Genomic DNA, 27,935 nt, shown 5'->3' on the forward strand with positions numbered 1-27,935 from the left:
CATTACACGTAAGACGTCTATGGGGTTAATAGAGGATTTGATCCAGAGTGTTTAAGCAATATCTGTACATTTATTTTCATTAATAGACATATTATTTCCAAAAAAAATAGGAAAATAGTACAAAATAGTTACCATGACCGTAAGCAGCGTGGGGGGGGGGTGCAGTTGCCCCCATAAATTTTTGAAACTCACATTTTTTACTGAAATTTTTCAAAAAATTCACCAAAAGTATGCACGAAATCCTTCAATTTCACATTTAAAAATGCAAAGCGCCACATTGAAAAGCTCGGAAACTTTGCTCCCTCGCTTTAGTTTTTTTTTATTCCGGAAAGGTTTACGCGTCCTGCCCCCCAGCAAAAAAAATAAAAAATCTGCGTACGGCCATGACATTTACAAAGCATAATATACATTGCAATTAGCATAATTGAGAATTAACAAAGTGAACAAGACATAAATCATAATTCTGATTAATCGACCAAAAAATTGTAATACAAAATACGATATAAAATGACGTCATTGGAATCTTCACTACCAGCGGTTGAGAAGACGATATTTTGATTACAATGTTAAAAAAGCTACAACTAGTTTTACGGTGCTCTATGATATCAACAAAAACAAATTTTTCATGAACTGTATGTTGTTACTATTAAATGCTTTCATTCCAGAGGAGGTGCATGCTATACCATTTTAATTCCTAAAGAATTTTGGATAACCCCCTTCTCTTCCTCCTTTTTTTTTTTTTTTTGCCATTTAGAGTCGCTCTTAAAATAGATCCTACTTATAATTTTCTTTTTAAAGTTCATTTCCCCTCTTTTTATTTCCTCTCCTCTCTTTTCTTCTACCATCCCCTATATTTCTTATTTCCTATCATTCTTTAAATCTCTTTACAACATATTTTCTCCATTGATTATTTTTTCGCCGTCTCTCTTTAATATTCATAATTTCTTATATGTGTTTTAATGACATAATTAAGTTGTTGTTCATAATACGTATGGTAGATTTCCTGTTTAATACAAGTATATGCATGTATGTACACTTTGTTTGTATTTATATGTTTTATTGGATCAACATAGACCAAGTATAAACAAAAATAACAAGTCAAACATAATTAAACTGCATGTATGTCCACTTGACTTTTCAGTTTTGGGACTATTTGTCCGTTGAACTAAAAGTAACTTAATAAACACCTATATACAACTCCTATAATACCTATACTACTGCATTTTACAATACCCATATCCCGAACAGGAATTTCTTTTAGCTTGATGTGCATAAATTTTGCCCCTTTTTATTGTACAAAGTACTGCGGAATGTTTCTTTTATCACGCTTATATAGGCTTAAATAGATTTGTAAATATGAATAGCAAAAATCTATATATTTTTTTTATTGCGCAGCATTATACCGAGCACATGTACTTCTATTGGACTGACCAATGTAAAAATGATTTTTTTCAAGCAGAGATTGGATACTTAAAAGATTAATATCCGTTTCATCAATCAAAATTCAAAATGCGATGGACTTCGTGACGAACGAATAACTGAACTAATTGTCATTAAACTATGTCCAGAAGTAAAATGATCTGAAACAAGACAGTTTCCTGATTTGAGAAGTCCAGTCTATATAGGTGATGACGATAGGTGTTTAAAAAAAGTTAAACTTGACACGTGAAACCAGGCGTGGATCCAGGGGGGGGGGGGTGGGCTCGTTCCCCCTTTTCAGCCCCCCTTATTTTCTTTTTTTTGGTTTAAAGTGTCCCGTATTAAATATGTGACCGGTCCCTGAATGGAACGATCATGCTTCTAGTCATCATCAAAGATTACACTTCGTTGTCTAATACTCATCCTATCAGGTTTCTTTCGGAGTAGTACTCTGTCTTCCATTCCAATCCTCTGCCGCTTAAAAAACCCCATCTAAGAATATACATTTAAAAAAAAGAGAAATGTTTCAAAGATGTATGATATAAATGCACATTCAACATTTAAACAAAACAACCAGTGATAAGAAAAACAATTCAGTATTAAACATGATCGATAGACGTGTATTTGTTGTGTTTCTATTGTTGTCTTGTTTTCTTTAAACAAGGTGGTCGTTTCAGAATTCAATTATTCATAGTGCATTATATGCAGTGGAGAGTGATAGTAAAAAAAAATATAGAATCCAATTAAAACAATATCTGATATTTGTATTGTATTGTATTTTTGTCTATAGGCGTATCCCGCCACAAGCCTCAGCTTTTAGGGTATTCGCCTTCTTCTTTAAACCCAACATGTACATATTTATTTTTGTATGAATTAATGTTTACGAGAAATGTAATGAAATGGAAGAAAATAAATGTTTATTTGAATTGAATTTGAATTGAAAAACCGTGAGTAACAATTTAACAATACTTAAATAGTTGGTATTTTCCGGTTTTTAAATATCTTAAAATCTATGACTCGGAGCAAAATATCATAACCGATTTTATTTCGACATCAATGAACATTAAGTTTCTGTCCATTCATTTAAGTATCATTATTGAATTGAAATTGTACATATTATTTTAATTCCTCTTGAGATTTTACTATACAGAATATTACGCTGACATCATCATACAAAGAGAGTTTGATGACGTCAGGAGCAGCCCTGGAGCGAGGCAGCTGGGATAGTCGTACAGCCCCATGTGACTCCGGGGCTCCTCAAGTGATAAAAGGAGGAGAGGGGGCGTAAAAAGTTGGAAATGAGTGAGGGGAAGAGATTATTATTTCACGTAACTATGCTGTATACAATATTGTGCAAAGAGAGTATCAGAGTACCACCCCCGGGATCAATCCTGGATCCCCCTGCGGTTAAGTAGGGCCCATCATACTGAATCAATGGCCTCCACTATATCGAAACATCCTGACACCGCACCCTAGCTTGTTAATTAATTAAGAAACGCTGCATAACTTACTACCATCATTTTATTCTATTACCCCCAATATGATGGATCACAACACACCTTGTATAGAATAGCATTAGTACCAGCTAGAAGAGCCACGCCCACCAAGCAAGCCAATATGATCATCCAGATACTGGTCTTTGGTATAGGACCGGGTTGATAGGGGTTCGAATCGTTACCATTATCTTCTATTATCTGCTGCATGGCTACCACTCTCGTAGTTGCCTTCATTTAAGAAAAGAAAAAAGAATGACAATTAATCGGAGCTTTTCGTTTTAGATGTTTAAAATCTGTACTAAATGTACGTTTTTCGACCAATAGTTCCATTCCATACCTCCTTGGCATATCATGTATAATTTTTTTTTTTTGCATATTGAGTTAAGAAACGTCTATACACATACATATATCACTAACCAAACTTCCTTTAATAAATGTTTGTATTTTATTGCATTTGTCTATGCTACAGTCCGACTACAGTCACACCAACGAAATCAACTGCAAACTGACCAATAGTATGGCATGTTTTTTGTGGGTCTATATGCCTTGTCAGTTCACCGGTGTGACTGCGGTAGTCGCTGTCTATACAGCAGAGTCCTTCTTGCCCATTTAACAGCTACATGCCCTTTTCATCTCTTGTTCAAAATTCTAATTTCAAATTAATAGATTTAGACCCCTTCCCCGTAGCTAATCACGTAATTGTACAACCCTCAAAGCAAACTAGAACAATAAAGTCACGGATTAATCAAATATTGAGTATTACCGTTGCAGAAAACGAGATATTTGCAGGCAGTTGAACGGTGTACTCGCTACCATACACTAAAACATCTGCGTTAGAAACCACGGCAAGACTGGTGGTGTTGAGCTGGAGAGATATTTAAAAGAAGAAAGAAACGAAACATTGTCACGTATAAAAGACATATTTCGTTCGTATCAGGTAAACAAAAACTCAGGTTAGTCTGCACTGAATCAGGACCTATTCGGGACCCATTCGTCTCTATTCGGAGAGCCCATCGAATCAGAGACGAATAGGTTCCGCATCTACCGAATTCAGGCGAATTATTCGGTTTTGGTGTAACCCTAGCTTTATATGCTTACAAAAAGTGTAAAAGATCAAAGACAGTAACAAAGTAAAATATTAACTATCATGACATTGGTTATTTAGAAGAGTGTATAGAAAAACAAATATGTAACGGATAAAAGATATGCAATGATATAGAATACTCAACTGAATTTAAAGAGATGTGAGAGCATATTCCTATTATGATCAATTTTTAAAGAATGATAACAAGTATGCGTGGAAAATTATAAAGCAGACAGAGTAGAAAGCAAACAAAGAAAGCAAGTTATGATCTCGCATCCAACAATTCCAATATTATTGTCAAAATTTCTTTGGCACCCATACCTCCGGACTCAGTTTGAGAAAAAGATCAACGTTAAAACGTGACATCACAATGATCGTAGCACTGTCCCGGAAAGATGTTTTCCTTGTTCCTAATGTATCTATGTGACATGTAATCTCATAACAGACAGTCCCATCAAGGCATTCGATGACAGGTATATCATCCTCAAACGATATGTAATCGTCTTGGGTCATGTTGTTCGACACTCCAATATCAGCACGTCGCTTTCGACGTCGAGCAGGTGATCGACCACCAAACACTGGCTTTGTAGGATTGTTTGTTGGAGACAATGTAGATAGTTGGTGATCATGTTGAGAAGAAGGGGCGGTTGACGAATAAACACTCGAATCATCATCAGGAGAGGTATTAGTAGTCGAAAGTATCTGCGAGAAAATAGGAAAGAGAAAGAATAAACTGAAATTATCATATTCCTGGTGGGCCTATGAAGAGACAAAATTAATAAATCCTTCGGCAATCAATTAAATGATGATAATTCGATCATGGCGCTCGGGACTTTCAAACTGACTGAATTATTCGGTAATTGAAATTTAGCAGAAAATGACCACTACATGTAAAACTAACAGAAAATCATATAATTTTCTTAGTACTATAGTGCAAAGCAAAGGCGGTGCCAGCTATGAGATAGGGGGCGTGGCGATCTAAAGGTGACGATGTTTTTTTTCAATGAAATAATAAGAGGTATTATAAATGTATTCTTTCACGACCCACCCTTTCCATACTGAATGTGATTACTTTGCTAACGAATCACAAGCTCATTATACAGCTCTTACTATACCTTATCTGTTACGACCTTCACCACATCACATTTATCGCCACCCTCAACCTCGGCGTCGATGAGTTCTATGATGTCGTGATCGGTGGTCGAATCCGAGACTGAATGTGGAAAATAAATCAACACGGTTGTTCGTCCGATGTCACTCGGTCCCCTATTACGGAGCTGTAAAAACAAATTGAAAACTAGAGCAAATGAATTATTTCCTGAAATATAATCACAGGCGAATAAAATAAAACTTACATTGAACAAAGTGTAAAAGGAAACACTAAAGGTGCAGAGGTTCTTTTAATAATCATTGTTCTAGTTAATGGACATGTAGCCGTTTCTTGAATGAAATGATTCCATTATGTAATAATAACGTAAATCAAGTGTTTTGAAGCTGAAAATAAATAATTTCGTTAAAATCAAAAGTGCACCAACTGAGAAGATATACAAAATAACATAATTCGGTGTATTCGTATTATCACATTACCACTTGCAGGTCCAAGATTGATCGGGGGGTGGTATAAAATTCCAAAACGAGAGTGTCGAAGTCTCAATAATGATCAGAATAAATCAGAAACAGAAGAAGTTCGGTAAGGTGACGATTGACAATTTTGGCAACTTTTCACTAGATTTTTTTTCTCGCCACAGCTTATTTGGATATATATCAGTGATGATTGATTGTCCTTTAATATTCTACTTAACTTCAATTGAAACATATAAAATAAAATAAATTCGTCATCAACTGAATGTCGCTTTATGTTATGTTTGACGTATGATATTTGGAATTGTATGTTTTATCTGCATTGCCCTGCGGAAGAACAGTTTGTTGGCTGATGTAGGCCTCGTGCTCAAATAGATAAATTGAATAAATGAAATTAAGTGAATGAAATGCAGACCGTATTCTTAATGATCCTTGAAAATTAGTTATAAAATATTATCAAATTGCTACCATACCATATAACGATGAATCATGTTGGGTTCCTCATCTGTCATTGAAGTGTTGCCTCTTTCATAGTCATAAAGAAGATATTCATTATCTGCTGCCCTGAGAAAGACAATGGATTTAGACTTAGTATTATGCCTTTCAAACTTTATATTTTCAATATATTCCAAACTAGAATAGTCCGCACTGTAATGTTGGGTTTCATTCTGCTTACATAGTCGTGCCAAAAATAATGTACCAGTTAAGTCAGTAAAATTTATCACATTAAAACAAATTTTAATATCCTTCCATTACACGACACAAATCATTTTTGCCGCAGGATTAGAATAATTTTACTTGGTGAATGACTTGAATAGTTGGGTCTACTTTACCAGCCCAGGGTTAACTAAACCTATATTCCATTGAGTTATAATAGTGTGAGGATAATATTTACCCTTCGAAACTTAGCTCTGATTTAACAGTGACATTCACGCCGATAGAAACTCTGTTGTTGATTGGGGTACTGTCATTGTGTGTGCTGGTATAGGATAAAAAAAAAACATGTGCAATACTAAAAGAAAATTTAAAAAAGAATATATAGAATGTTTACTGTTAATGTTATATTACTATGGCAATATAATCGCTGTTCTAGTTATAACTCTCATCTGGATGATCGTCATCACATCGTCATCATCTTCATCAAGCCAGCATAATTATGTACAGGTAATCATTGTGTACAGAGGACTTTTCTGCATATTGTTTAAGATACATCTTTCCAGATAAGGAATTTGAGTTGAATAAAATGAATTAAATGTATTCTTATAATAGTACTCACATACGATTAATTTCAATGAAATTGGCGTCCAGATATATCAGAAATTATTTATTTTTGAGAGATAATGTAATTTTCTGAATAAAGTTAGTTTCCTATACCTTGAAGTCTCCATTACGAATGAGAAATTTGTGAAATCACCTTCAACAGTACCGGCTGCGAACACAAGTTGGATGAGGATCTTTATCATGGATTGATACAAATGGGAAAATCTTGATGACAAGTATATTTAGGTGATATACAAAATGTTTTTTTTATAACATACATCATTTCTATCTATCTATCTATCTATCTGTCTGTCAGTGATGTTGGATAAATATATAACCCAAGACCCAAAACAATTCAGTTCATATTGCAAACATTTCTTTAAAAGTCTCTTATAAACGAGTTTTGAGATAACTGAGATTTGGAGTGAGGAAATAAAAGGGAACGATGTGAAACCTTCGGTTTTGTAGTCATTTTTTAAGTTTTGTTATATCATGAATGCTTATCCTCGTTCATAAATGTGTCAGTTTATTGATAATGTATCATTTTTCATTTTGCATTGCGTTATTATGAATTGTAATAAATATTATTATAATAAAAATTAATCAGGGCATGATAAAATGACGCATCTCACCTGTTCATTTGCTTTCATCGGATTTCCAAGATCGCAAACCAAATCAGCTCTTCCAGCCTTCTTGTCACACGTGATCAAACGATTATTCTGTATATTAGATTATAAATCAATATGCGATAATCATGTGATTTCTCTCACACAAATCAATATTGATCATTCGAAGATCATGTACTACCAAAAAACATTTCATCTTTAAAAAAATGTTTTTTTTTACTCTAACCTCTCGAACGACAGTATCTTGAATTACAGACATTGGATCTTATTTCTTTTTTTTTCAGATTAAGTTTACTAGTTCGCCATAGCTATCATAGCTGGAAAAGGTTATATCCTCACAACTATCATAATTATCATCGTCGCATTTTGACCAGATCATTGAGTATTTAGTCCCACTCAACCCCATGCTTACCTTTCTTAGCTGAATAACCTGCACAAATTGAAAGTTATTCGGTTGGGTGAAGTTGAGTACACTTTCATAGGCATCCTCGCCATGGTTAGATATAGAAAGATTAAGATGAATCACCGCTGGTGCTCCTACAATTATCACAGAAGTATCTCTGTTAAAAAACGTATAATATTACATTATCAACAACTAGATGTATTTATATAACATTACATAATGATAATGATGAGAATATTAATTAGTATTATTATTCATTGTTTAAGAATAGTGTCCATCGTGAAATAAAACCAAACGAAGCCATTCCTCATTTTTTTTTCGAACTTGGAGCTTGGAAGCGAAACCCAACGAAAAAAAGATGGAAAGTTAAAAAACATGGGTACCGGAACAAGAAGAGGGGCTGCCTCCACATTTTGCATTAAACGTATACAAACACGTATAAGTTACCATCTGATTGTGATTTGTGCGTGGCCTGGTCAGTCCCCCCTCCCAATTGCTTTCGGTTCACCCCCTCCCCCCCCCCACATTCAAAACCGTTCCGCAGCCTCGTTAATAAAAGGGACATGGTGTGGTTCCTCCCATCGTGATACACTGATCAAAATCATGGTAAATTTACATCCTAAAATAATCAAAAGTATTTGTAGCTTACGATGACACAGCGATAGAGAGGTCTGGTACGCAGATGGTACTGTTGCAGTCATATATGAAGGGAATCTAAAGATGGAAGATTGATATCATGAAGTAAACAGATTATTAATAAAAATATATATTGTGATACCCGTCATCATGCGTTATCTGAACATGACATGGACCAAAGCAATTTTGTGTTCTTTAAAAAAAGATTTAAAAAAACTTAATAATTGATCGAATGTGAAAATTATATTGATGTAAGAAAATCCAAACTACTTCTTGCATAGGGAAGTGAATTAAAGAAAGAGCCGAATATCCAGTATGCTTTCTATAAATTTCACACTCCTCTTTGATGACTTTTCTGAACTGGAGTTAAAACTTGCTTCCAAATAACGTAGATACAGAAAATCAATAATTACAAAAAAAATATGGACTGTATTAGCGAAGTTGCGAAACCTTCGATACAAATCTTTGATTAATAAACTTACTGACAACTCTTTATGTGGTTCAATCTTAGAATCCAAAATAGGGGATAAGATTCCATCATAACTCTCCTGGTTGTTACTTATCGCATAATCAACTCTATATCGAATAGGTGTTAACTTGTCTCGAATAGAATTCTGAGAAAGAAAATAAAATGAAATTACTCATAATCATTGCAAATGCGATCTGCAGATGGACAACTGAAATTATTTCATTGCGGAAGGGATATGTTGAGTAATTCACAGGGGTCGACCGCCCCTCCTTTGCGATTTTTCAAGTGAAAAAACCCCAAAGAAATTAAGGAGAAAGAATGAATGAAGAAGAGTGTAAAATGAGAGGTCCGATCCGTGTAAACTCTATATAAATACTATAATTTAATTTAGAAAAATATGACGTCACATTCGTCTGCCCTCACTGTCAACATACCCTGACGTCGCCCCTGGTGTGATGATTCATCATCAATAATAAAAAAAAAAAATCATATTCATACTAATCAATAAATGGATTTAACGAAAAGCAAAATATGCACAATGTCACAGAAAAGAAGCTTATTAAAAATTTAGAACAAGTTGTCATCAGGTAAATTGTCGTGACGTCACGCTTCATTAGGCCTATTCAGTCAGGGGCTCGAAATAAAGGAGATTTAGATTTATTCATTTTCCGTTCACAAAGCACAACAAAATCAAACAATACATAGTCAAATTTGAAGTACAACATCAATCGGAGTAAGGTATAAACAATGAGAACTAATGCGAACTAAAGTAACTTTGACTATAATGACTATATAAAACAGAACGGAGGGGCTTGCCAAGAAAAGCAAAGCTTGTATGAGAGGCAAGCCCCCGTAACTTAGTTTCAGTACGTATATTACAAAATTATGATATAAAGGAGAGACGGGAGACAGTTTAAAAGGAGGGAAAAGGAGGCTATACAAAATATCAAAGGTAACAACGAAAGAGTAACACAAATTAGAATAAGTGATAATATTAATAATAATAAAAAAAATAATAATAACAGTATGGTTACAATAATTGTGATAATGAGGGAGGAACTGAGAAGCAAATGTAGGGAGAGAGGGGGGGGGGTGCAGGTACAATTGGAGGTGCAAAGAGGAGCATGGCAGGTGCGGGAAAAGGTCGGCAGGCAAGTTGTATCCTGGGAGGTTTTAAAAAAAAAGTTTTTGTTGTATATAGTTTTGGTTATATGGTAGATTGACTTGTTTGTGTAAAGTATTGGCTAATAAGCATCTTTTTAAGGTTATGTTTAAAAACTGTGATGCTTGGGGATTCCTTAAAGGCGTTGGGCAAGGAATTCCAATATACGGGACCAGGAGCTCTCAAAAGCAAAAAGAATGATACCTAGAGTTATCGATAAAAATGCGTCTACGCATGAAAGTAGCAGTATTTAGGAGATTTGGGGGTAATACAAGAAGAAACAACATAATGATTAATTAATGATAATATTGATAAATTTTGTGTATATAAATCACAATAGCAATAAGCGAATTTCAATGTGCTTTAGGTAATTTGAAAGAAAGGAAATAAAGAGAAGAAAAGAGCGAGCAACAAAAATGACACCATTAATTTTGTGTAATGAATTGATCATGCGCAGATCTATTTTAATCTGACTCTCCCGTCCTGTGAGTTCCGTCAAGTTTTTGAAAGCAAGACATACCATAATGAAGCCAGTAAGATGAATACAACGTGATATGTCCTTTGAAAGTGTTGACACCTGGCTGAAGGAATCTGCATACCCGTTAGGTAATAACAACATAGATCTGAGGAGGGTCTGGTCAATAGATGAGAGAGTATATGATACATCTAAAAGAGAAAAAGGGAGATATATAATAGTATATATAGACAAGATGATAGATATTGGTTCCAATCTCAGTTTTAGATTATAAAGACTCCACAAACTTTTACAAACCTGCACACTGGTTCCACACAAAAAAATCAGTAAAACTAAACGTATAGAGTGTTAATAAACTTCATAAGGTATGATATAATAGATGAGAACATGAGTGGTATAGATACATAAAGTAGAAAAGAATGCAAAATGAGATGGAATAGACTGCTAAAGAATTGGATTGAATTGAATGCATCATTTTGGACTGGAATTGAAAATTGAAATAAAATGGAATTGCAAGCAGTTAAAACTTACCCATTTGTTCAGGGAGAGCAACTCCAGTAAACTGTATACACAGAGATACATTAAAGCTGCAATCGAGAAATAAAATGGAAAGAGATTTTAAAACACTCTTAACAGCAGTACAATCTCATTTTTTCCGCAAAGGTTCACCTCTGGTTATGTTGAATAAACATCTGTTTATCAAATAGTAAAATTTTATTAGGTTCAATTTCAAATTCAAATGTAATCAACACTCATCATAAAAACACATGACAAACTTTATACAAGTATTACATAAAGTACTGCCTCTTTTATCACATCTATCCCGACATCTATCAGTAGATCATGTATTCTTTCTATTGGAGGGAATGAAAAACAGATTTTCAAAGAATACATTATGGATCAAGTCTTGTATCATAATAAGAAAGGGCAAAAAGAGACATTTTGGGGGTATTTTATAGTCCATCAAACATGTCAAAGGGAAAGTTGTTCACATTTGACATCACACATCTTTGTCGCATTGCCAATTGGAGGATCTCCATATCATTGTTGATTGCAAAAATATTCAAATTCTGATTATTTGTCTGATTTTTCTCAAATTTTCTTTGATTTTTCTGTTTTGCTTCCAAAGGTTTCATTCCCCTTTACTTACCTAGCGACATGTGACCCGTCTTGCAGAAGAAGATCGTGTTCATCTAAGTCAATGCCTTTCATTCCTTTCAAGGTCAATGTGATATTGAGATTAACTACAGGACGAGACCTAAGAGATGGAAAATAAAATTACACGAGACTGATCAATTGTTGACTAGGCTTAAACCATGTATATGATTAATATAAATGATTTTTGAGGTTTTGTCGATATTGTCCAGCGGTTCTGTGGAAGCTATTATAATGCTCGCCAAAACATTATCAAACAATAAAAACTCTCATATATCACAATGGTATACTCTCAACAATTTTTCAGTCCGTAAAACAAATGTTAACATACAACTGAACATATACACTCACCTGAAGAGCAACACTGTAGATGATAAATATGATCCTACAACCAAATCTATAATAAAAAGACAAACCAAAAAACACGATTGAGGATTCATAACAGACCTGCTTATTAAACATGATCAAATTTGATGCATCACTTTTTAAACAAAGAATGTTCTTAACAACCGTAAGCTTACCAGACATAGCAACAAGCAATGTATGCAAATAGAATTTTAAGCAATTGTTAATTACTAACTGGTGAAAGGAATACTTTGTTACCCGTTCCCCAAACTAGCAACATGCATAATATTTGAATCACTTTACACCGCAATTGTATTGCGCTTATTACGCTACCCACTTCCTTCACTCTAAAATGTTAAATGGGCCAATCGAATCGGACATTCACCGGGTTGGGGGAGGGGGGACTGGGTGGACTTCAGCCCCCACCTTTTTTCAAAAACCGTGTACAAAAATTTAGAAAATGACTATCTGATTTTGATTTTTTGCATGGTCAGCCCCCTACTTTTGGCTCAGCCCCTTCACATTCAAAACCGTTCCACGGCTCCTGACATGGAAACTATAGTAGATTAAAAAGGGTTAATAATTGAGTGAATATTAAGTATTGATTCAAAACAATCACCCTTTGACAAGCACATTAGAGGTTTATGATGTTTATATTAACGACCTTGATTTATCAATGTCTAAATTGTATGTATCACAAATAGACCTGACACGAAATAAATAGATCCAGAATAAACACATCTCGAAAACAGGCCTCTTAAGACCATCTAATTTTAATATTTACCGGGATATGTATTGTTATCCACGTCTAAGCCACCTCCAAGTGAAAAGCCAAATGACGTCATTCTCATACCGAACATAGATGGGCTGATGTGCTGTAAGATTAGTTACAAAAATAGTGATCATCATCAAATTCTTATTACTGGTTATTTAGTTCCTGACATTTACAATTTGGAGCACTTGAATCTGTTATTTACTAAATCCACTCAAGTCTTCCATAATTATTCTGCAAGAGAAGTGAATGAAACTTTTTGGAAGAGTGTGCGGTAGGTTAGGTTTATGGAATATTTGGAGGACTTAATTGATATGAGTTTTTTTTTCTGGTAAAATTGACAGATTTATTTTTTTAACCTAGTGGCGTAATGAGCCAAGAAAGTTTAATGGGGCAGACATGGCGTATGGCGCAAATTTTTATGATTTTTATACAAAAATCTACGTTCGCTATCGATTTTGACATATTATTCAGAAAATAATATCGTATTTCCATCATTTCCCTTCCCTTTTATTTCCTTTTCTCCTTTTTTGAAGATCCATGGCCCCCAATCTCCCATCTGTACTAGTGTTTTAACCTATTCAAAGCGGTTTAAAACAGTTTCGAGAAGAGTCATCTTTACTAACTAACCTGACTAGGAGTAGGAGATAGACCACGTGATCCGGAGCTGAGGTAAATACTGACTCGACCCTCTTTCTCATCTCCGAAATATGGCGCCGATACTGCTAGATCTATTATAAGTACAATATAGTGAATAACGTAACCTCCTTCGGCCTTTGCTGGTCCCCTGCATCCGGTACATGTATGTTGTGCTTTTCATTTGTTGTAATTGTTATATCTAAAATTGTATTTTGCTTTTTTATCCCTTGCCTCTTTATAATATTTTTAAATATTGTTTTATCATGTTAAATGTATGATTTTATCTTGGATGCAAACAAAAGGCCATATGGGCCAATCAATCAATTAAATATCGGGGAAAAGAAAAAAAAGACACACTAGAAAGAACATCCGTATAATATAAGCACCAGCATTTTAGAGGGCATTAAAAGGAAAACAAAGAATCTAGCATGCTCCCTTCCAGCATGACTGAAACTTATATTACGTATTATATTGTATTTTATCTGATTGGATAAAACTGAACAATATGTACGAATCATTCATTCACTCACTCGAGTGAGTGAATGAATGACGGCTTATTGTCATAGATAAGGATACAACATACCAATGTAGCCATCTCTGTTGATATCACCAAGTTTTGTCATAGTATAACCGAATCTTCCACCAGGCCATTCGCCGCTGATTGTATGAGATACTGGGAATTCACCCTGGAAATAATCAATGATGAGAAAAATATGAATATGAATTGATGCATTAAATTAATGCATGATTTATTAGTGAGATTAAATAAATTTAATGATTGATTAATCAGATTAAATAACTATTTCGACGAATAAATTTATACCTGTCGATTGTTCTCGTGATTTCTATAATACTCAATAGCTCGTCAAATCCTGGTGTGGAAAAAGGATAAACAACTTACCAGCGGACACCACCTATCCTTCCCTAAAAGACAAACTGTGGATTGTTTAAGAAACTTTCATTTCTGAGGAGTCACATTTGACTCTGGAGTCAACTCCAGTTTCCAGTCACAGTGACCCTTTTCTGAGTTACTTTGACTCAGAATAGAGTGATTTTTAGCTCATGCCACACCATTTCGAGTCAAACTCATGAGGAGTCTGAGTCATTTTGACTCAGATTTTAGACTTGATTTCCCATTGGCGCCATTTCGAGACATAGTATCTCTGCAAAAAATATGATTCTGAAGAATACACAATTATCAGTATTGATATCTTTACTATTGTATCTGTTTCACCAGGGGCGGATCCAGCTTCCGCCGATAGGGGGGGGGGGGGGGGCCCGAAATGTTTATTTTACCCATATTTTCCCGATCCGTCGCTCAAAGTTGATTTTTGTTTGTTTCTTTGAAGGGGTTGTCCCAGTGGTGTAACGATCCAACAATTTTTGGGGGCTCGAAATGGCGTATTGCGTAAAATCTAAAAGAAGTTGCGAGCGAGCAAAAATTTTGACATTTTTATTACAAAAATCCAAGTTCGTGATAGATTTTGACAATAATATTTGGAAAATAATATTATATTTCGCCCTTATCCCTTTTCTTTTCTCTTTTTTTTTCTTGGTCGTGAAATTTTTTTTTTTTGGGGGGGGCAAAACCCATGTCCTAACTGTCATTTCTTAGCTTCATTCTTATAAACAACATTAATGTGGAATAATCTCATAAGCCATATTTAAATAGTATGAGTGCGAAATGCGAGCTAAATTTCATTTTTTTATATTTCATGTATTTTGTCCTGAAAATTGAACATTCTGGGCAATGTTTGTGGACCTGAAGAAGATGTGTACGTAACTAGATAATTACTGCGAGCACGAAGCGCGAGCAGAAATTTTTAATATGCGTTCTGGCCTTGTCGAAAAGGGACCTGTTAAGGACGTTTTGCAGTTAGCCATTAAGACGATACATATTTCAACGAATAAATAATGCGAGCGCGAAGCGCGAGCAGAAAGTTTTTGACATTCTGACCTAAAAAATGACGTTCTATGCATATTTTGTAAACATGAGCGGTATGCTATAGGTATATAACCAAACAATTGATGCGAGCGCTAAGCGCGAGAGGAAAAAAATAGATTTCAAAACTAAAACCGGCACACTCTATTCATGTTTTGTAAATCATAAAAAAGGCTGGATATAATTTGGTATCTTCCTACATTATAATGCGAGCGCAAAGCGCGAGCAGAAAACTTTTGATATTCTGATCTGAAACTGGATAATTTTAGCATAGTTTGAATAAATATCAAGCTGTGGTATTTCAACAAATATGCGTGCGCGTGTTTAAGAGTTAGACAGAATCTGAATACATTTCATTTTTTATCATGAAAACCAATAATGCGAGCGCGTAGCTCGAGCTGAAAATATTTGATATTCCATAGGAAAAAGGTCAATTTAAGCAATATTTAAAGCACTGTGTAGGGAAATTGTGAGGTGGATGTGGATAGCACTCGATAAATGATGCGAGCCAGAAGCGTGAGCTGATATTTTATTATCATTTTGACCTAGGATCGGGACATTCTAGGCCTAAGGACATTTTGTCATCATATGAAAATGATGACTATCTTCCTATTCCTCTTCCTAAGCGCGATATGAAACTTGTCGATATCCCTTTCTGAAAAGGGGACAATTTAGTTATTAGGAATTCCTAAAATGTAATTATCATATTTATTAATCTAATAAGCCTAATGAGTGCGTGAAATTTGTTTACACTGAGGCCTGAAAACTGGATAATTTAAGCACTTTTTAATCATGAATAGGATTCATGGGTTGATATATTTTTTAACAAATAATGCTAGCGCAAATCGCGAGCCGATTTTTTTTATAAACTGTCCTAAATGCAGGATTTTAATTAGTTTGTTATAGAATTGATATATAGGTATACATAACTCACCAATCTATTATGCGAGCGCAGAGCACTAGCTCATAGGCCTTCATTTTTTTACAATCAGACACCTGAAAAGGTATATTTTGAGAATCTTATGAAATACACAAAGACAATAGGTAGGCCTACTTGGCAAATTTAATAATGCGAGCGCACAGTGCAAGTTGCAAAATGTTGATATTCACACCTTAAACAGACATTTTACAGAACACTTAAAAAAATCAATTGGTAAATCAAACAAAATCATGAAAGCTCTATGTCCGAGCTGAAATATGTTTTGTGTATTGACTTCAAAATTTGATATTTTAAGCTTCATATAAGCCTTTTGAACAAGATATGGATCTCATCGAACAGACAATGCGAGCGCGAAGCGCGAGCGAAAATTTCAAAATATAGTGACATGAAATATAAAAAAAAATTGTTTTTCAAGTCTTCCCCTGACCTCATTTTATTCACTCGTCTTCCTCCTCTTATTTTTCCTCTTCTTTTTTTTCCCTTTCTTTCCCCTTCTTTTTGTTCTTTCTTTCCCCTTTTTTAATATTTTTTTTTGCTCCGCCAATAGGGGGGGGGGGGGGGCGGGCCCCTCGGGCCCCCCCTGGACCCGCCTATGGTTTCACGTTATGGAAATATAATGGTTAATACCTGTCTATCATTATAATATATGTGAATCCTTCCAATCTCCCAGCCGTCAGTGATGGGCATATCGTATGCAGTGTACATCGGAGCAGAGATAATAATATCATCGTACCTATGAAATACAAAGAGAAGAATTTTGACATTATTTCGTTTTATTCATTCCCAAATTCAAAACAAATACCCGCATTTCTAAATACGTCAATATGATTGAAAATTCGACTAAATCAGATCATTATTATTGGTGTCGCAGCACGGAATAACAATTATTGTTACACTAATTTGATGTAATATATTCAATTTTAACTTCAATTCAGTTCATTTATATCAAATTTGCACAAAAAGACAAATACAATTACAATGATAAAATAGGCAAAATACAGAATATCACACATATTCAAATGTGTGGAATTTAACAAAAGTCAAAGGCCTATCGAAGACAAATCCCAAACGGTTGCAATCAGAAAAAAGGATGAAAATAAAAGTAACTTAGGCAAAACAAACATGCAAAACAAAACGGCTTCATGAAAAAAAGCCAATTAAACATTTTATGTAAAATAAGAGATTTGAAAAGGAACAGAGAGAGGAATTGAAAGGGAGATAGTATTAGTGACAGCGTGAAAGTGAAGGATAGAGGAAGATTAAAAAAAATAGGGGGTAGGAGAATATGAAGAGGGTGAATGATGAATGTGTGACGTCATACCCGTCGTGGTTGAAGTCAGCTACGACCAAGGCGTGACCAAAGTATGAACCGATTTGATGACCATTAATAATCAGATAGTTCCTAAGGGCTCTGTCGCGAAACTCTACCTATATTGTGAACGAAATTAACAATATCCGAAGATCATTTATTATCATCTCACCTTCGACAGAAAAACAAGCTTCATATTCTATTCGTCCAGTGAACAGGGCTAGACGTAACGAATCTCTAACCTTACTTTTTATATAGGCTAATTAAATTTTTTTAAATGCAGTTTCTAAGAATTTTCGTTTTTCTAAAGTTACCATCTGACTGCCTTACGGTATAAGCAGGGATGTGTTAGGAAGGATAGGAAACTCAAGCACAACACATTTGAAAATCTATAGGAATACAAAAACATTCCAATCATTGACAAGCATTCCACGGGGGTTTGATATTCCATGTGGCGTGCCGATGTCAACCCTTCGGATCCAAATGGATTGTGCCGAAGCGATATATCAGTATTTACGCTTTTTGTCTCTAAAAGCATTGTTTTTCATCAATCTCTTTTGAAAATTTCAAATTAGTTATGGACAGCAAAAGAAAAGCCCTTGTAATGTTTTCATGCCAACATGAAATAAGAGAATCGTGAAAAAAAAGACATATTTAATTTTATAACTACTTCCAAAATTGACAAATATCAGCATTTTCCGACAAATTGTGCTATTTTAGAGCTCACTCATTTTGAAAAATATATGATTATGAACATATTTTGTATAACAATTTATTCGTGGTCATGCCGCATGACCACGAATAAATTGTTATACAAAATATGTTCATAATTGCGTGATTCTGAGATAATTAGCTTTTAATATTACTCGAATTGTGGTGATTTCTGTTCGCTGATACCAATTATACGTACTAATGCATTATCAAAAACTGCACCAGCCAAATTAAAATTCGAATTTCTCTTGTTGCTAAGAGAAACTGTCGGCAAATGAAAATGCCTGTATTATTGAAACACCTGAAAAGACATTGTTAAAACACATGTTTAAAGACAATATCCTGTCGTCGGCTCGTCAGATGGGGTTAAAGCAGGCTGGTACTAAAGCGAAGAGATTCCTATCCTTCCTAACACATCCCTGGTATAAGTATATTTTAGAATACCAATAACACTTGCTCATAACTCAATTTTTATTTTGTTTTATTATATATATTATATATTATATCATAATATATATACACATATATTTTTAGATTGTATAACCATATAAGCCATGTATGGACTCCGCCTCGAATACGCTCTGTATTAAATCTGCACTGAGACAAAAAGCAAAATATAAATCACATTGCAAACACAAAGAAATAGCGAGAGTGTTACATCAACTCTTTATCTCATATAATTATATAAATCGTACTATGGTCATTTTTTTAATTGAAACTTTACCAATGTCATTATTTTCATTTCGTTCATCCTTGATGAAATCGTCAGTTTTATGATTGTTTGATTTCTCTCTGATCATTCAAATCAAATACTTTTCGGGATGAACTTGACCTTTAATTTCATCTCTTATTTAAATTGATATTCTCTTAATAAAATAGTGAAGAGAATAAAACGAACCAATCCCCGATGGTGAATGGAACCTCGTGGTACACCAGTTACATACTCCACTTCACCATCTCCGAAGAAATCTCCAAATGCTACAGAAGAACCTGTAAAAAAATATGTTCAGCAAAATTAAGGCTTTATATCTCTTAAAGATCTTCTTTTAATAAGGCTATATCTATTGAATTGAATTAAATTAGAGGATATATATAACTGAACAACAGACAGCTATACAGTTATACTTGAGTGACGACTGTGACGCCATATGCGCATGCAGTAAAAATGTGAATAGCAACAACACTCCTATATAGCGAAGAGATGGTGTATATGGTATTATTTTACTTGTATTATAAAACGTATATCAAAAGTTAAGGCCCCTTTCTCTATGCATCAAATAAGAAAGGGTTACGATTTAAAAACAAATCCTCAGAAACATAATAGGAGTTTGATACCAGCACTCGACCCGTTATTAGATTGAATTGAAATGCATAAATGTACTCGTATCTCGACAATGCATATACATTCTACATGCTAGCTCTTTAAGATATGAACTACAGTGTAATTATACTCACTAGACAACATATTCCAAATATTGCCTATTTTTGTATAGGGTGTTATTTGTATTCAGTCATGTGGCGAGTTATGGTCTTGGGCAACGTTGCATAAAATTATAACTGCCATCCAATGTTTACTTTAATTGAGTCCTTGATTTTGATTGGCTGGTGAGCACTGTTACCATGGTAGTTACCATAGGACGGCAAAGTTACCATAATAGTAAATTTGCCGTCCAATTGTATCTTTCATGAAATCCTTGAATTTGATTTGCTGTTGGGGCATGTTACCATGGTCATGATGGTAGTTAACATTGGATGGCAAAGTTACCATAATAGTTACTTTTATGCAAAGGGGCCTTAGGCTGTATCATAAAACTGGTCGTAAGTTATGCATGACTCAATGCAATTGGGCGCCCTTATTTTCATACATTTATAAATCCCTGTGTAGCTGACCTAGCACCTAAGAACGTATTCTAGTCGTCGTAATGTCATGCGTAACCTTGCGAACAACTTTGTGAAACACCACCCAGGTGAGTATGTCTCCAATGCGTGATTTAGATTGGTTGAAAATGAAGTTAATAATGCTATATCTGTGTTTGCAACCGGCCCCTGCATGGCAAGACGTCTGAACTGACCTAAATGTAGCATGATGCAAATTTTTATTTTTAAATTTGATATAATTTTGTTCCCAAGAAGGAAATAAAATAATTATACCTCTGTAGGTAAAGTCATAATTGATGTTATCAATCACATCACTCCTCCTAACAGTAGTAGTGGTACTTGAAAAGTTACCAACGTATAACTCTCCTGTAATGACAGTAAAAGAAAACACTACAATTTCGTAAGGCCATGTGATTATTGAATTTGTAAGTTTAGAAAAAGAGAGAGAAAGGTAGATATATAAATAGATAGATAGGTAGATAGATAGATAGATAGATAGATTGATTGAAAAATAGATAGATATTTTTACTAATTCATTGTAATTGTTTTCATTGTAATTAATGCAGAACAAGGAAAATTAAACACAACATTCCAACACAACCTATATCTATGGGTTAATCACTCGTTATATGTCCAACTCTACATTTAAAATAATTATATTCATCGTGGAACAGTGGCTGACATGATTAAGGTCTATATCTCTCTATACAAACCAATATCGTGATGTTCTCATTCTCATTTGAAAGACAAGACAAAATAATGTTAACAATAATTCAAAGTGAATGTATGGTAAAACTATTTATTCTCACGCTATCATTTCAGTGAACGCATTCAGCACATAGATAACTATAATAATAATAATAATAATAATAACGTACAAAATTGATAAAGCGCTTTATATACGGACGTTTCAAAGCGCTAAGAAAAAAAGAAAGAAAGAGAAGAATATAAGTACAAGATATATCAGTAAAAGAACAACAAAGAAACTGAAAGTGAAAATACCATTACAACTATAAGGATTATTTTCATGAAAAAATTAGATTGACATATTGATTAACTCTGTTTTCATCTTTCATTCACTTACTACATACATGTTAAAAATGTTTCATTGTTTTATCACTAGTTTTGAGACAAAACAATTAATTGTAAATCGATTTTAATTTAAACATTTATCATAAAAGGTTGAAATTAATTATAACCATTCATACCTTGGGCATAGAAAGCACCAACAGCTCCAATTATCCACTCCGTCTGGTTCAAAGATACAGGCAATAATCATTCATAACTATTAATAATTATGCCGCATTTTACATAGGTCTAAATTTATATTGAATATAGGCGTTCCGGTATAGCATGTATGTGGGCATCAGTCTAAAATTGCAATCAACATAGACATAAATATCCATAGGATCCATCGTCAAATATCATTTTGTCGATATAAATTTTAGTGATTTCTCCCTGAAAGTGCTAAAGAATTCGATAAACTAAATTAAGTTTGTAATAGGAAAGTCAACGCCTTTATGAATTAATCCAGAAGATAAGTCTTGAAAATACTTTGAATTGCTTTTTTCTTCTTCAGAAATTTGAATAAAACTTCAATGGGACATTCTTTCACAATCTGGAAAATATTTCATATTTTCACGATTTTCTTTTACGGAGATTTTGAAGGTTGCAAGTATACGCTTTATAGAACAGTAATATGAAAACTTTTGATAGTACTCATATATAGCAATAATCATCCATAAAAAATCAAAACCTTTACTTTTTATCTTCAAGGGAATGTTGCAACTTGCAAGCATATTTTGCCGTTCCTACTTTTATGTCAGCATTACAGACCTGAAGATATCGAACAAAATATTTATCAGTTGATACATGATGTACTGGGTTTATATAAAATAACTTTATGTTACCTCAGATATTGCGGCACTTAATCCGAACACACACCTCAGAAAATTTACCCTCGAAGAGTCTGTGAAAAAAAAAGATAGTCACCATACAAAGCAGTTATCATATCCGATAACCGTTACCATGCCATTATCACTGCTTAAATTTTAACATAATTCTAATCATTGTAAACTCTATCACCGACAAAATGCCGAGTTTTTGGATCTATATTCGCTACATTAATACTCTCTCGCAAATTTTCAGAAAATTGAACTTTATAACAATATCAGAACTCATACTTCCGCCTCACCACACTGCACTGCACATCAATGCTATACAGTCATACCAACGACACCCACTCCATTATGGGTGACATGACATTTTTTCTGGCGACAATTGCTCCGGGCTTTATGTCGTCTAAGATATAGGGTTAGGGTTAAGGTTGCAATAGGGTTTATGCATAGGCGGCGGAAGCGGGGGGGACCAGTCCCCCCTAAATTTGAGGTGGGGGGGACGACCCCCCTCTATATTTTGTGTTTATAACCCTTTTTTTTTTTGCTTGTCAATTTTGTTTCCTGCGTTCCCCCTAACATTTTTATGGTCCCCCCTAAAATTTAGGTTGATCCCCCTTTTTTTTTTGCTTGTCAAAAATGTTTGTTGGTCCCCCCAAAAAAAAATTGTGGTTGATAACCTTTTTTTTTTTTTTTTTGCTTGTCAAAATTTTTTGATGATCACCCCCTATTTTTTTTGGCTTCCGCCGCCAATGGTTTTATGTTAGGTATAGGATAGGGGATAGTGTTAAATCCAGGGTTGATGTTGGTCGTTCAATTTATGTGTGGAATTTACAGCGGAGCAATTGTCGCCGGAGCAAATGTTATGGAACCCAATTCGCCTCTATTCTATGAAATTGATGCCATTGATTTGTATTGTTATAATTTGCAATGTACTTTATATGACTTTCGTGATTTAAACTAAATGGTTTTTGATAAGAAAACAAACAAGAGTTATCTTACCATATGTTATACATGGATTGAAAGTAGATACTCGGGTGAAGTTATCATTTGAAAAGAAACAGCCTCCTACAGGAAACCTTCTCGTGTCTGGATGACTATCACCAAGGTAAAACCAGGTGTATAATGGCCGACAAACCTTTCCAGATTGGAAATAAGTAGAATGATAAAGACGCTCTTCATGTCATGTTTTACAAGCACAATGCTCGATGGAAAGTGGAGAATAAAAAGGGCCAAATGATATAAATCGCGTCTTTCTGAAGGGTGTAAACATTAAAGCTTGAAACATGTCGTTGCAAAAATAACTTTTACTAAATTACTTCAATTATACAGGATTGTGATTGCGCTTAGTGACTTTATCAAAATGATCCATTGAAAAGTCTTATGATTTTTAATGAAATTATAAGAATAAACTAAAACAAAACAACTTGATACAAGTCATGAAAGAAAAAAAAAATATCTGGGTCAGCAGGGGTGGATCTAAGATTTTTATGGAAGGGTAGGAAAGAAAAAAACTGACAAGAAAAAACAAAAAAAAGGACATCCACAATCCATATGGGGTGCGCGTTCCCTTCATATTTTTTAAAAGGAAAAAATGATAAAAACGTCTTTTTGGGTTTGGCAGGGAATTGGGGGTGGACCCGGTATCCCCAGATCTAAGTGATGCAAGATGCTCTGAAATGATCAGGAGGAAATAAAATGGTAGGGAAACCGGGTCCTTACTATCACTGTGCCATCAGGTCCTGAGCTTTTAATGGTCATCCCAAGCATCTGACCAGACTTGTTGGTTATCTGATCTCCGTCAATAAATTCGTTTCCTGTAATTACAAAATATAAAAAAATCCTCAATTTTCTCTACATTATTTTATTCTAAAAATTCATAGGTTCTATGCATACTTAAGAAAATTCAAGTTTTTTCATACTTGCTTCGAATAAGCAAATTCATATCCAATTAAGCAAATACATGTAAAAAACATTTTACTTAAAACATTTTTTGCCTCCTTTTTAAATTTAAATCAACGCCTTACTTACATAGGAGCTGGTAAATGTTCACATTTTCAAACAACTGTAAAATAATTTTGTATTTGAAAATGTTTTGGATTAGGGTGTGTAAGATTAAGTACATTTTTATGTTTAAAGAAAGACCTACATTAATAAGTAACTCATTTGTAAATATATAATGATTTTTTTTAGGTTTTAGCAAATTTTCTCGCTGTTTCATTTGTTAGGATGCACCGATGAAGTATAAATGCATTATATATGTCAGAACCTTATATCAAGTACAGGCATACAATAAATGAAGTTAAATATTTGGATTTCACATTTCTGAGTTGATATGATGTCTTCAAAATCCTGACGAGTAATTGATTGTCGTGATTATAAAGTCCCTCCAATTTTACAGTGTCTGTTTTACTCAATTAAATTAAGTTGATGTAACATAATTTACTTGATTAAAATGGCTGCAAACAAAATTTAAACATGTAAATGTTTACCTAAAACTTCCAAAGTTAAGAAAATTCTTCCCTCGATTTGATTAAATAATTTCAACAAATTATTTTTTACAGTGTAGACGGTGATCCGGGGGGAAGGCGGAGGACGTGCCCCCTCCTCCTCTTTCGATTTTTTTTCTGGGTGGATTGTTCCTCCTCGATTTTCAAAGCTTTTTTCCAGAATTTTAGATTTTTGTAATTCCCAAAAGATAAATGTGATAGAAATGAACTTTCAAAGCACGCGTACCAGTCAATCATCGCCCTGAAATCAACAAGAAGTTATGCGCTGTAATGTATATTTAGTTGATTCGACGCACACATAATTAAGGAAATCGAACGATTCTACCCAACTTCCTTTCATGAAATCCGTTACTGATTTTGAAGGGTGGAAAATTGCATATTTTTCTTTGTGTGTATGATAATTTGACCATCTTTACAATGTCAAATCAATAATTAATAATATTTGTATTTTATGCTGAAATGTTTATATGTTGTTTTAATTTGGTTTGTTTTGTGATGATAATCCTTAAATGTGAGGAGTATACACTGCAAAATATCCGGTGTTGATTTAACACCAGCCCGGAATCTATATATGTCCACACCAGAGAAGTGTTAAACAACACCAGTTTCGTTTTGGTCTAACACCAGAAATGTGTTTATACAACACCAATTAGTATTAAAACAGCATTCCAAACTGGTGTTGATTCAATACTGCTCTGTATGGTGTGGACATATATAGATTCCGGGCTGGTGTTAAATCAACACCGGAGTTTTTGCAGTGTAGATAAACAAACTTTAGATTTGAAATGTGAATTCAACATTTAAACAGTAGCCACAGAAAGTTGGCACTAAATAAATAAAGTAAAATAAATAAAATGAATTATAAAATAAAATAGACACTCAAATTATATTCTTTACATATTTCCATTATTACCTGAAGTATCAAAAGGTATTTGTTGACAGGAAGAAGCTGATGTTGTATCCGGTGATAGCGTGGCGGGATCAGGAGATATTGGTGACGAGGGTATCTCCTTGGCGATCCTCGGTACCTCAAAAGATTGGCTTGCGTCAGGTGGCTCAACCCATGATGACGATGATGGTGACGATGTTGGTTCTTTATGATTCGTGTTGACTGGGCATTTGTAGACTGCCCCACCTCTGTTTACCCCTGTTTGATCAGTCTGTGCCCGAGGTGCCCCGACTAGGATCCTTGTAAATTAAATTAAATTGTAAATATTCAAATACAATGCAAAATAACATATATAAATGCGTACATGTAGCAGCAAATAAATACAATTTATACATATAGAAGAAATCAACATATGGTAAGAGACAACCAATTAGATCAAAATATTGTAGGCAGATGCCCCTTTATAAATATGTGCAGGAAATGCGTAATTGCGTAATGATCTCGCTGAAACAAAATAATGAAACTCGAATCGCGATTAGAATAATTTGTCACGGCCATGTTGACTTGAAGACGAGATATTTTAAGCCCCTTGTTTGTTTCATCCACTTTTCTTATCTTTGTATTCATTTCCTCCACTCCTTCTTTCCCTTTTTTTTTTGTTCCATTTTTTTTCTTCTGGCTGTTGGCAGCGGCTGAACCCAGGGATTCTCTGGTTACGCGGGCCTGACCAAAAGAGTTGTAATCGAATGTCACTCTAAAAATCAATCGTGACTTGATTTTAGACCAATGACAACGACAATGACATTTATTCCCATGTTACCCATAGAGTGGATATTGGAGAAAAAAAATCATACAAATGTACCAAATCATCTACAAATCGTTTAGAGTACATTTTAAATGCGCGTATCAGTATACTATTTCCGCTTGGTTATTTTTTAATCAAACTTAATTCTTTCATTGGGAGTACAGTCGTGAGCTCTCCGATATGAAAAAGAAACACAAATAATTATAAATGTACACAAATAGGGGCGGAGCGGTCGCCCTATTACTTTTGTAGTAAAAAAGCCCACCCAAAAAGAAAAGAAATGTAAGCATAAAAAGATAGGCATGGACTGGCGCCAGCCCTGACATAAAATCACGAATAAAGGGCTTGTCCTTTATACATTTTCTTTTTATCTGGGGGCCCCCGTCTTTTTCTATCTGGTATTTATATGCTAATTAATAGAAGCTTTTACATTATAACTTTATCTGGCAAATAAATTATTACTCAATTGAATGATGAATATGCCTTCACTCACCTATGCACACATTTCTTTTTTTTTTTGGCGGGGGGCGGGGGGGGGGGTAACATTCGGTAGAAAGCGCCCAAACTTACATGTTTTGGTTTCCCTCTCGATGCGGTTCTACAGCAAAGCCGAAATAGCTTTCAGGAGAACCCTGATAAACACTTGGTGAGGATACATCGATGTTGAAAGCATGAATATAATCAGTAAACATTATTAAGATAACTAGCTGGAAAATTGAATAAAACAGGAATCCAAGACAAGCGGGATTTCTTAAATGATCCATGTTCTCTTCCTTATCCCAAAATGTATCTTATCTGTAGCAAGTGTTTCACTATTCACAGAGAATATGAGAGTGCCTTGAAATCGTCATAGTCAAGTGTCGTTATCAATCAACAGACCCTCAAACTATATCCTCGTTGAATTCATCTGATTAATGCAGATCCTGGTCAGATAATGATATAGTGGCACCTCCACGCCCAACATGAACAACAACAACAACAGGTATATCCATGCAGCTTCCGATTAAATATTGGATATGAACAACATCTCACTGAACATGGGAAGCCCGTTTTCAGTTCCATAAAAAATATAAGGATGAAGTGTTCAGTGGCGTATCTAGGACTCATATATATATATTGGCGAAGAAGCTCAAAAAGCATTGAAGCTAGAGACGTAGCCTGGATTTCTTCAACTTTTATTAGTACAAGCTTTTGGCCATTTAGTTGGGCCTTCTTCAGGTATCTGAAGATGTAAAAGACATAATGGCTTTACAATGACCATGCATATATTTGGATTAATTTACTAAATATAGGTATATCTTAAAAGAAAATGTTTTACATCGGTAATGTTTAATTAGGATTATCCAATAGCTATTAAAATCAATTAAGTTTACGCAGATTTTTATTACAAACATTTTTTTGAAAGTTATGTGTGCTGTATAATACATATATCCCAAAATGTATAATAATACTTATATCTCAAAATAGTATATATCTCAAAAGAAGTTGTATTGCATTGGTAATGCTTAATTAAGATTATCCAAAAGCTATTAAA

General features: G+C 34.3%; 1 protein-coding gene across 1 annotated transcript; it reads right to left on the bottom strand.

The window, feature by feature from the left end:
- Window positions 1-53: 53 nt before the first annotated feature.
- LOC129260211 (integrin alpha-8-like) lies at window positions 54-27,310 on the bottom strand. Its single transcript, XM_064114294.1, has 29 exons — window positions 26,972-27,310; window positions 25,621-25,895; window positions 23,920-24,014; window positions 23,200-23,335; window positions 22,213-22,271; window positions 21,511-21,553; window positions 20,576-20,668; window positions 19,323-19,414; window positions 17,726-17,832; window positions 17,032-17,137; window positions 14,106-14,208; window positions 13,514-13,614; window positions 12,896-12,986; window positions 12,118-12,163; window positions 11,762-11,869; window positions 11,143-11,198; window positions 10,657-10,802; window positions 8,988-9,119; window positions 8,519-8,583; window positions 7,879-8,026; window positions 7,473-7,559; window positions 6,955-7,034; window positions 6,476-6,559; window positions 6,054-6,144; window positions 5,115-5,276; window positions 4,321-4,701; window positions 3,679-3,780; window positions 2,979-3,143; window positions 54-1,911 (listed from the first exon to the last, which is right to left on the bottom strand). The coding sequence occupies exons 1-29, from the start codon at window positions 27,163-27,165 to the stop codon at window positions 1,801-1,803; spliced, it is 3,459 nt and encodes a 1,152-aa protein (XP_063970364.1). The 5' UTR covers window positions 27,166-27,310; the 3' UTR covers window positions 54-1,800.
- Between the last annotated feature and the right edge of the window lie 625 nt (window positions 27,311-27,935).

Source organism: Lytechinus pictus, unplaced genomic scaffold, assembly GCF_037042905.1.
Source record: "Lytechinus pictus isolate F3 Inbred unplaced genomic scaffold, Lp3.0 scaffold_19, whole genome shotgun sequence".
NCBI lineage: Eukaryota > Metazoa > Echinodermata > Echinoidea > Temnopleuroida > Toxopneustidae > Lytechinus > Lytechinus pictus.